The sequence below is a fragment of the Elephantulus edwardii genome, unplaced genomic scaffold, assembly GCF_000299155.1.
Source record: "Elephantulus edwardii isolate Elephantulus edwardi_28Jun2011 unplaced genomic scaffold, EleEdw1.0 scaffold00033, whole genome shotgun sequence".
In the NCBI taxonomy this organism is placed as follows: Eukaryota; Metazoa; Chordata; class Mammalia; order Macroscelidea; family Macroscelididae; genus Elephantulus; species Elephantulus edwardii.
This window is the reverse complement of record NW_006399783.1, coordinates 18,757,689-18,768,502: the sequence shown is the minus strand read 5'-3', so window position 1 is coordinate 18,768,502 and position 10,814 is coordinate 18,757,689. Positions and strand designations below refer to the sequence as shown.

At 41.3% G+C, this 10,814-nt stretch overlaps 1 protein-coding gene across 1 annotated transcript in view; it reads left to right on the top strand.

Moving 5' to 3' along the window:
* The first annotated feature begins 2,667 nt into the window (after nt 1–2,667).
* THOC3 (THO complex 3) overlaps nt 2,668–10,814 on the top strand; it is a 15,910-nt gene continuing 7,763 nt past the window's right edge. Inside the window, exons 1-3 of the mRNA XM_006884370.1 lie at nt 2,668–2,934; nt 3,509–3,665; nt 6,115–6,319. Of these exons, the coding sequence (XP_006884432.1) occupies nt 2,668–2,934; nt 3,509–3,665; nt 6,115–6,319 (629 nt within the window). The remainder of the gene's footprint in view (nt 2,935–3,508; nt 3,666–6,114; nt 6,320–10,814) is intronic.

Genomic DNA, 10,814 nt, shown 5'->3' with positions numbered 1-10,814 from the left:
ATCTTCTGTTCAGTTTAATTCTAGTCATCATTGCCCCCCTTTTGGTTTGACATTTCTACATCGAAGAGCAAGTTTCAGAGTCTCTTCTGGCATCCATTTTGCTTTTTACTTTCTTTTTAACAACATTTTGCTTTTTCATGTATGAGGTCCTTGCTATCATCCCATAACTTGTCTGGCCTTCAGTTGTTAGTGTTAGTGCATCAAATCTATTCTTGAAATGGCTCTTAAATCCATGTGGGACAAGCTCAAAGTCCTATTATGGCTGTCATTGACTTGTTTGAATTTTCTTCAGCTTCAATTTGGACCTCCTTAGGAGTAATTGGTAATTAGTTGGACAGTTAGCTGCTGGCATTGTTTTGACTATTGATACTGAGTTTCTCCACTCTTTCCACAAATGGAGTCAACTTAGTTTCTTTGTAATTTCATCAGGCAAAGTCTACATGTATCATCACTATTGATGTTTTCTAAAAAAGATATTTCCAATTAATAAGGAAGTCATTAGTTGTGCAAAAGTCTAGAATGCAATTTCTGGCTTCATTTCTGTCACCAAGTCCATATTTTCTAACTACCAGTCCTTCTTCTTTATTTCCAACTTTTACATTTCAATCACCAATTATTAATGCATCTTGATTCCATGTTTGCTAAATTTCAGACTGCATAAGCCTCTAAAAATCCTCAATTTCGTCATCTTTAGCTTTAATGCTCAACGTGTATGATTGAATAATAGTTATGTTAATCTCTTCCCATGTGATTTACTGCCTCTGAGAACTCTGTGGAGGGTCAGCTATGAGTTGGTTCCAACTTGATGCCACACAAAACCAACAACATATTAATAGATAGTCCTTATCTTTTCAGGAAGATGTCTTCTGGGTTTTTTTTTGGGGGGGGAAATGCTTTTAAGCCTTATTTGAGATATGTGTGTTGCTAAGAGGGCCTATCCTTGGAGAGGGACTTGTTGCTTGGAAAGGTAAAGGGTTGGCAAAGGAGAGGAAGACCCTTGACCAAGCAGATTAACAGGTGATTGACACAATGGCCTCTAATGTGTCAGCAGGGTGAGGATGTCACAGGATAGAACAGGGCTCGGATCTGTTGTTCATAGGGTCGCTATGGGTCATACTCAATGGCACCTAACAACAACAACAATAATCATCTTTAAGGACTCATAAATGGAAATGAGTGCATAGAAACCGGTTTAACATGGAATCTACAGGGAAGCAGACAGCCACATCTGGAGAGCAACTGGTTAGTTCCAACTGCCTACCAGTTAGCAGTTGGGTACTTTAACCACTACACTAACAGAGAACATTAGGGTAATAACACTCAAACTCAATGCCTTTGAGTCAATTCTGACTCACGTTGTTTTTAGGTACCTGCATGTTGGCACTGATCCTGATCCTTCAGCAGGTTTTCAGAGGCAGTAAATCATATGAGAGGAGATGTCCATCTTTCTCCTGCAGAGCAGTGGGTGGATCTGAATTGTGTGTCTTTGCGTTGGAAGTGCAACTCCTTACCACTTGTTACTGTTAGGTGTGGTTGATTACAAATCAGTGACCCTATGAACAACAGATCTGAACCCTGTCATATTCTGTGGCATCCTCATCATCTCTGACACACTTGAGCCCTTTATTGCAGTAGCCATGCTGATCCATCTTTTTTTTGGGGGGGGGCAGGGAGGTCTTCCTCTGTTTTGTTGACCCTCTATCCCTTTTCCAAGGAATAGCTTCTCCTAGCAACACGCCCAAAGTATGAGAGACAAAGCTTTGCCATCTTTGCCTCTAAGGAGGACTCCGGCTACACTTTATCTAAGACGTATTTGTTTGTATTTTTGGCAGCCCATGGGATTTTCAGGACTCTTCTCCAACACCACAATTCAAATGCATCGATTATTCTCCTTATTCATTGTTCAGCTTTCAGATACATAGCAGGTGACTGGAAAGACTGGTTTGAATCAGGCACACCTTAGTCTTTAAACTGACACCACTGCCCTTCAGGACTTTGGAGACGTTCCTAACAGCCAAGTTTCCTACTGTTGTTAGTCTTTCAATTTGCTGTGTGTTGCTACCAAGGATTTTGACTGTGGACTCAGAAGAGATGAAATCGTTGACAATTTAAATATTTTCTACGTCTATCAAGATGTTGCGCGTTGGCCCATTGCTGAGGATTTTTTTTTTATGTTGAGATGTAATTAATTTTTAAGGCTGCAGTCCTTGATCCTCAGCTGCAAACGCTTCAGGTCCTACTCACTTACAGCAAGCAAGGAAGTATCATCTTAGTAATGCAGGTTGTTCAAGAGCTTTCCTGCTCAGTGACCCTTAACTGAGTTTCCCCAGCCACAGACGAGAAAGGAAAAAAAGATCGCCCATGTTTCTCTGACGGAGCTGCTGGTGGATTCCAGTTGCTGAAGATGCAACATTTGTGAGTAGTGATGATACTGCCTGTTTCAATAGAATTCCAAGTGATACAATAACACTTTACAACACTTAGAAAATGGTAAAGCAAATTTAAGAAACAATCAAGTCTATTTGGAAAGTTAAAGGAGGGCTTGCGTTGCATAGTGGGATATGTAGTTCTTCCCCTAATGGATGCGGAGTGAGGCTGCGCAGGGGCGAAGCGCATGGTGTGCGCATGCGTGCGGCGACGGCGGCAGGCTTGGTCCTGAAACTGAGCATGGCTCTTCCGACCGCGGCCTTGGGGGCCTCTGTCCTGGGCCCAAGTGGTCCTGGCTCGATGGCCCCGTGGTGCTCAGTAACCGGTGGCCCATCGCGCTACGTGCTTGGGATGCAGGAGCTTTTTCGGGGCCACAGTAAGACGCGCGAGTTCCCAGCTCACAGCGCAAAAGTGCACTCTGTGGCCTGGAGCTGCGACGGGAGACGCCTGGCTTCAGGCTCCTTCGACAAGACAGCGAGCGTCTTCTTGCTCGAGAAAGACCGGTTGGTAAGCTGCCAAACCTGGGTCAGGCTTGCGAGAGAGGCTGTTGTGAGAAAGGGTGGAAACTGGTGATGAGGAGGATGGGGGCAAGGGTGGAAGAGAAAGGCCGTGAAGGGGAGGGTGATGGTGAGGAGGGTGAGTGGTGGGAAGAGGTTAGGTGGTGATGAGTAGCTGGGGCAGCGAGGCAGAGAAGGGATGCCCCTGCGATGATGAGGAGTACTGAGAGGAGTACTGTTACTGAGAGTGCTCAGTGAGTACTGAGAGTGACTGTGTAGCCTGTATTAATGAGCAGGGTAGGGATTTGAGATGGTAGAGAACAAGGGTGGAGAACCAGGAGGGAGAAAGGCCAAGAACCAGAAGGGGATATGGAAGTTTCATGGAATGCTTCCGAGTGATTGAAGAGGAGGGAAGAATTCGAAATAGTTTTAAAGAAAGAGGTTAGAAGGACTGGATTTAAATTGGCTTTTTAAAAATTACTGAGGTCCTTTTTGATCTCAAAATACTAGAGTTTGAATAAGGTGAAGAAGCTGCCTGTGGAAGAAGTGGCATTCTGTGAAATGACATCTGGATTCTGTTTCAGGTCAAAGAAAACAATTATCGGGGACATGGGGATAGTGTGGACCAGCTTTGCTGGCATCCAAGCAATCCTGACCTCTTTGTCACTGCGTCTGGAGACAAAACCATTCGAATCTGGGATGTGAGGACTACGAAATGCATTGCCACCGTGAACACTAAAGGTGCCTGTTCAGGAAAATAAGGAGATAAGCTACTTTTGTTTATTTACTGTGTGTTCAACTAAATGTCTTCCTGTTCTGTGCTCTCATTGGTGTCAAGTAGGAAGTAACTCCATTGGGTTTCTGAGGCTGTAAATGGCATAAGAGTTTGCCCATCTTCCTCCTGCAGAGCATCTGGCGGGTTTGAACACAGCTCTTTACCAGCTGTGCCACCAGAGCTCCCTGCTTATGTGCTAGATGTGGTATGTTGTTGTTAGGTGCCATCAAGTTGTGTATGACTCATAGCGATCTATGAACATCATCTGAACCCAGTCCTATCCTGTGCCTTCATCTCTGCCCCTCCAGAACCCATTGATTCAGTCACTGTGTCAGTCCATCTCATTGCAGGTCTATCATGAGCAAAGTCTCCAGCTCCAAAGACCTCACAGTTTCATGTGACAAGAGGGATGATTAGAAAAGATAACATGACAATGTTCTTCCTGTACTGAACTGTGTAGGTAAGGTGTCACTAGTGGCCCCCGTGACATAGTGGTTAAAAACATTTGGCTACTAACAAAAAGTCAATGGTTTGAAGTCAGCCAGCTTCTCCATGGAAGAATGATGTAGCAATCTGGGTCTATAAAGATTTACAGGCTTGGAAACGCTATGATTGCTTCTGCCCTCCATGGTTGCTGTGTGTTGGAATTGACTTGATGGCAATGGTTTTAGTTTTGAAGAAGGTGGCTACCCAGAATGGAAATGGCTAGATCTGCATTGGAGAGACAGGGAAGGCTTTAAAGAACTGGAGCAGATTCTCAGAGTAATAGAAATTTAATGGTCAGGATGTGTAGTGAGTGAGAGAACAGTGGGTGGGAAAATTTGGCAAACTACTAATAGTTTAGAAATCTGTGATGTGGGTGGCCTTAGTGCAGTGGGAGGAAAGGTTGCAACCTGCAGTGACAAGCCCTGTTCTTCACAAGCACTGTCCTGGGAACCTTGAGGCCACTTACTATGTTTCACTGACTCAGAAATGTCCATGATAGTAAGATGTACCAGTATTTTATGTGACAAAAAGAAAAAACAGAGCTGCCAGACAACCTGAAAGAAACACTGATTTTGAGATGTATCTTGATGTATTCAAAGATGCATCATAAATATTAACATGTGAAGAAATGTGCATCCTAGAATCAATGAAGTTGATGAAATCTGGACTTTGTTAATAAGACTTGTACTGGGAAATAGAACAATGCAGTGCTTTCCTGACGTATACAAGTGGTAATGTTGTTATAGGGGGTGCTGAGTCAAATATGACTCACATGACTCTATGAACAACAGATTTGAACTCTCCTGTACCATCCTCTTCATCTCTGACACATTTGAGCCCATTGCTGCAGTCACTCTGTCCATCTTGTTAAGAATCTTCCTTTCATTGACCCTCCACCTTTCCAAGCATGATGCCCCATTCAAAAGAATAGCCTTTCCTAACAACGTGCCTAGACTCTTTGAGGTTAAGCTTCACCATCATTGCCTCCAAGGAGATTCTGGCTGCAGTTTTTCCAAGACAAATTTGTTTGTTTTTTTTTTTGACAATCTATGGAATATTTAGTACTTTTAAAACCACACTTGAAAGGCATGAGTAATTTAGGTGGCTGAACCTTAAAAAAAAAGTTACGTATTTATTTCAATATCTACTAAAAGCAAAATTGGCTTACATAAGGTGAAGGTAAATTTAAGTATTTTTATGACAATGTTAAGGAAAACATTGAGTGAAGTATAGCTGCTCCATACATTGGACAAAAACTGTGAAGCCATCATGTGAGTGATTGAAGTTTGGCAAATATTGATGTAAGACAATAAGAAGCTTTGAGGTTAGATCTTAGACCTAGCTTCCAGTCTTAACTCTTGTCATTTCATAGCTTTAACATTTTTATTGGTCTCTCAGTTCTTATCTTTAAAATAAGGACAATAAAATTATGTCCTGTATTAATAATATTGTGAGTTCCCATGATGATCTCTTCTGTGTATGCAGACAATGCTTTATGACTTACACTTTCCTAGATTTAATTAGGTTGAAATGGCAACCCTTAGCCTTTTAGATTGGAAGTAGGAGTGGCATTCACTTCCAGCCTCTGGAAACTCTATGAACTTTGATAAATGTTGATGGTTACAGAAAGGCCTTTTGTTCATAGCATCACTGTGAGTCATGTTCTACTCGAAGGCAGTCATCATCAATAACAACATTAATAATACTATGTCCAGTAATAATGAATTATGATCAAATGATGGGAAATTTATGTTGAATGAGCTGGACTCATTTGGTAATCCATAAATGGTAGTTACTGTCCATACTGTAGGACCTTAATAAATGAGCCTTTGAAGGACATTTATTCTGGCTTTTTTTCTAGAATAGCAAAATAAACAACTGGAGGATAGGGGCAGATAAGTATCTTGCTCATTGTATCTGGCTTCCCAGGGGAGAACATCAATATTTGCTGGAGTCCCGATGGGCAGACAATTGCTGTAGGCAACAAGGATGATGTGGTGACCTTCATTGATGCCAAGACACATCGTTCCAAAGCAGAAGAGCAGTTCAAGTTTGAGGTCAACGAAATCTCCTGGAACAATGACAATAATATGTTCTTCCTGACAAATGGCAATGGTTGTATCAACATTCTCAGGTGGGCACTCCTATCTTAGGTGACTGTCATACCTTTTAGAGTCGTTCATTTGAGCCTTTCCTGTGTTCAAGGAGTTCTACGGGGATACAGAGGTGAATTAGGTGTGACTATCTTAAAGGGCTTAACTGGCAAATAGTGATGAAGAGTATAAACAAGCTATTCAACATCTTTAAGCCAGGCAGCTTATATTTTCTTTTTAAAGGTGTATTTTGATAGTTACTTAAAATTTCTTTTCCAGTTTTTATTTATGATTTGAGTGAAAATGTATAGTCAAGTTGATTCTCCAGTAAACAATTCATACACTTTATGTTTTATAGTATTGATTATAATTCCCATATTCTAACATACTCTCCTTAAATCTTTCCTGTTTCCACTTGTCCTTTTATTCCTGTCTCTTCCTGTTCCTGAATATTATGTTGTTGTATGCCTTCTAGTTGCTTGTGACTCATAGTGACCCTATGTACAACAACCCTAAACCCTGCTCTATCTTGTGCCAGTCGCACTGCTTCCAACACACCCATCCCGATTACCCCAGTCACTGAATCAATCCACCTCATAGAGGGTCTTCCCCTCCTGCGCTGTCCCTCCACCCTCCCAAGCATGATGTCCCTTTCCAAGGACCGGTCCCTGCTTATAACATGTCCAGAGTATGTCAGGCGAAGCCTCAGAATCCTTGTCTTCAAGGAGCAGTCTGATTTAACCCTCTCAAGGATGAACCTGTTTGTTTTCTTAGCAGTCCATGGTACCCTCAGTACTCTTCTTCAGCACCACAGCTCAAAGGCATCAGTTCTCCTTTTTTCTTCCCTAGTCATTGTCCAACTGTCTTATGCATAACAAGTGATTGCAAAGACCGTGGCCTGTATCAGACACACCTTAGTCTCCAGAATGACACCATTGCTCTTCAGTACTTTGGAGCGGTCCCTACCTGACCATTATACATGGGAAATTATACCCTTTTAATCTTGTGTGGTTACTTGTTTTAAGGAGCTTGTACCTACCTCGAGTTGGTGGTCACTTGATAGACCTATTGGGCTAGAAAGTTGAGGCATGGTGGTGGCTTAAAGACAAAGGGCCGTAGTCTCTGAGAGGTTCTACCAGTCTCTATCAGAGCAGTAAAGTTGGTCTTTATTAGAATTCTGAGTTTTGTTCCACAATTTTCTCTTCATTAATAATTTTCTATTTTGATCCCTTCAGAGTTGTCAGAAGTAGTAACTAGACACTGTCTAGTTTTTCTAATCTTAAGGTCATAGATACAAATGTTTACATAGACTGATTAGTGATTTTCTTCACTCTTTGCCATGTTTGGAGAGAAACCAGTAGTTGCACTTTAGATGGCCACTTGGAGGCATTTAAGATCCTGATGGTGCTACTCACCAAAATAGTATGTAGAACATGGCCTTTGTGACTGTATTATTCTAATTAACCTTGATGTTCCCTATACCTATTGTTTTGTGCTCCTGGCTCAGCAACTCATTCTTTTAAGGTGTTTGATTATGGCTAAGACATTTTCATTATTTTGTTCCTTGTTTACTCTGCTTTATATAAGCTCTTGACTCATTGCCCTTTAGTCTAAATTGCCTCATTGGTTTTTGGAGGCTGTAATTTGCATGGGAAGATATTCCCATCTTTCTCCCACACATTTGCTGGTGGATTCAAACCATGAGAGGCACCGTGCACCTTGGAGTTACTGCAGTTCCTTACCCTTTAGACCACTAGAGATCTCTCTGGATCTGTTTGCAGCCACAATACAGATGCATATGTAGAAATATTGTCCACCAAGTTTATGTGGTTCTGGTATATTCTCCGCCTATGCATACCTTTTGGTCTTGCCTTTCTCTCTGTGCATCTGTTGTTGTGAGGTGCCATCAAATGAACTACAACCCATGAGCAACACATCTGAACCTTACCCTGTGCTGCATTGTCTTCTTGATCTCTGTCATGCTCAAGCTCATGTGGTTGTCACTGTGTCAATCCATTTCCTTGTGGGTACTTCCTGTCTTTCACTGACCCTCTATCTTTCCCAGCATGATAGCTTTATCCGAGGATTGGTTTCTCCTAAAAATAATGCCCAAAGTATGTGAGACAGAGTCTCATCATTCTTGCCTCTAAGGAGCACTTTGTTTTGTCAAGACACATGTAGGCATTCTTTTTGGCATTCCATGGGATAGTCAGTACTCTTCAACACTACAATTCAAAGGCATCAGTTCTTCTGTAATCTTCATTCTTAGTCCAAATTTCAGATGCACAGGAAGTCATTGAAAAGATTTGGATCAGGTGCACCTTAGTTTTTAAATTGGCATTGCTCCTCTTTAATTGTCCTTGACAGCATATTTTTCCAAAGTAACATGTCTTTTTGACTTCTTGACTAATGTTATTATGTTCCTTGTGGATTCAAGCAAAATAAAATCATTGACAAGGAGTTGTGCTGCAAACCCAGAGGTAGGTGATTCAAATCCACCAGCAACTCTGGGAGAAAGATGGGCATTCTCCTCTCATGTGACTTACAGCCTCTGAAAACCCCTTGGAGGATTAGGTATGAGTTGGTTCTGACTCGATGGCAATGAGGTTTTTTTACGCTAAAGTCTCAGCTTAATCACTTTCCCTCGAGGGAACCATTTTACCAACCCCCTGCCAAGGTTAGACATATGCTAGAGGCTTATTTTGTGTACTTCTGTTAGAAACACTTTCCACTTGGCATTTTAATTATAGCATGTTTATTGATCTGCATTTCCCATTAGAATATAAATTCCAGTATACGAGGGCTGGATTAACTTCGTTACTGTGGAATCCCTAACCTACTCAATGTAGTAGGCTCTTGGTAAATATTCTTTGAATAATTGAATGTGGAGTTGAAATTCAGGTTTGTCTGATTCTGTTCTTTCCATTGCCTCAGGTGTAAGCAATACAAGACATAGTGAAATAGGCTATATACTAAAGAGGCTGGGAGTTTTCTGTGGAGTCCCCAGAAAAGGAACATATAATACTGACTATAGGGTTTCGAGGAGGTAGATTCTGAGCTTAATCTTGAAGCACGAATAGAATTTTTAGAATCAGCAAAGGGACTACAGAGTTAATAAAACAACATCATGACTTGTTTGGAGGTTAGTTTGTCAGTGTTGCTGGGAAGTGGTGGCAGCTAAGGAATGTGAAGAGAGGATGTGATCATGGCAAGAAAAAGTTGAAATACAGTCTGAGACCAATTAGAAAAGACTTGGAGTTCTGTGTTTAACAACTTTGTAGGCAGTGGAAATCCCATAGATTTTTTTTTTCTTTTATATTTTAACTTGTTTATTTTAAAATAAATGTCGAGCTTGCTTAGTGAACTGCTGTGTATGTTTAACACTCAGTGTAGCCCAGCCTCAGTGAGGAAGCACCGCACGTGGACAGCTGCCTCACTTGTCCATCCCTGGATTCTGTCCATACCACAGCCGTCTCCTCTCAGCAGGAACCATCGTCTTGACCTTTACACTGACTGGTTTCTTGCATTTCTTTATAGCAAGTGCATATGCCTGGACATGCCAGTCTTGTCCATTAAGAAAAGTTTGAGGTCATTTATATTACAGGATATCTTCTGCTGAAAAACCGAAACCAGTGCAGATTTTCTCAGTCTGGCTGCTGATGGCATGTGCTTCTCAAATTTCTGTTAGTTACTCGGTAATACAGATCATTAGGAAAGGTGGATTTTTTTTTTTTTTTCACTTTCTCATCAGTTTTTAATGTAGGAGCTGATTCCCTGTCACTTCGAAAAAAATTATGTCAGTACCTTTTAAAATGTATTTAAGCACAGTTGGAAGTGGTTCAGTCTTTGCACTCTCAGCTTTTATCAATGGCAGCTTGAAGTTGATCCTTACTCTTATTTACATAACCCCGAATAGTCTTTTTCTTGTACTCTGTTATGCCAAGGTACTTGAAGCTCATCTTGTATATTTCACGCTTTTAGACTTTTGCTGTAAGAACCAGCCTTGGATCTTTTTACTAGAAAAGGACCCTGGAGCTTGGGGTGCCTATTGCTCCTGGATATGGCATTGTTTTAGGCTCGTCCATGAATAGAGCTAGGGAACATGTGCCTGTGCTCAAAGATAAAACGTCTTATCAATTCATAAAGATAACTTTCAATTAAAACTTAGGGCAATTTTTATGAAAACTCTGTATTTTATAGATACAGCTTTTCAAAATAAGAGTTTCTTTTTTTTAGTTTCTATATTTTATTGATTTTCATAAACATTTACAGAGATTTTGGATTTCCATTCATTCATTGTTGCACTATTCTCTCCACCCTCCTCCCAGTTTGTTCCTGTCCAAATGCCACAGTGCTTGTCAAAGTCAGTTCTGATCAATCTTCCTTGTCAGTGTGTCCTTTGCCACTCCCTATCACTCCTCCCTGAGAGAGACTTCACCCCGAGTCATAAGGAAAAGGGGATGGCGTATTCTCTTAGCTACTTCCTGCTGAAAAGGGACGCTGTGGGTTTCAGGGTAAAGATCCTCTCTCACTACT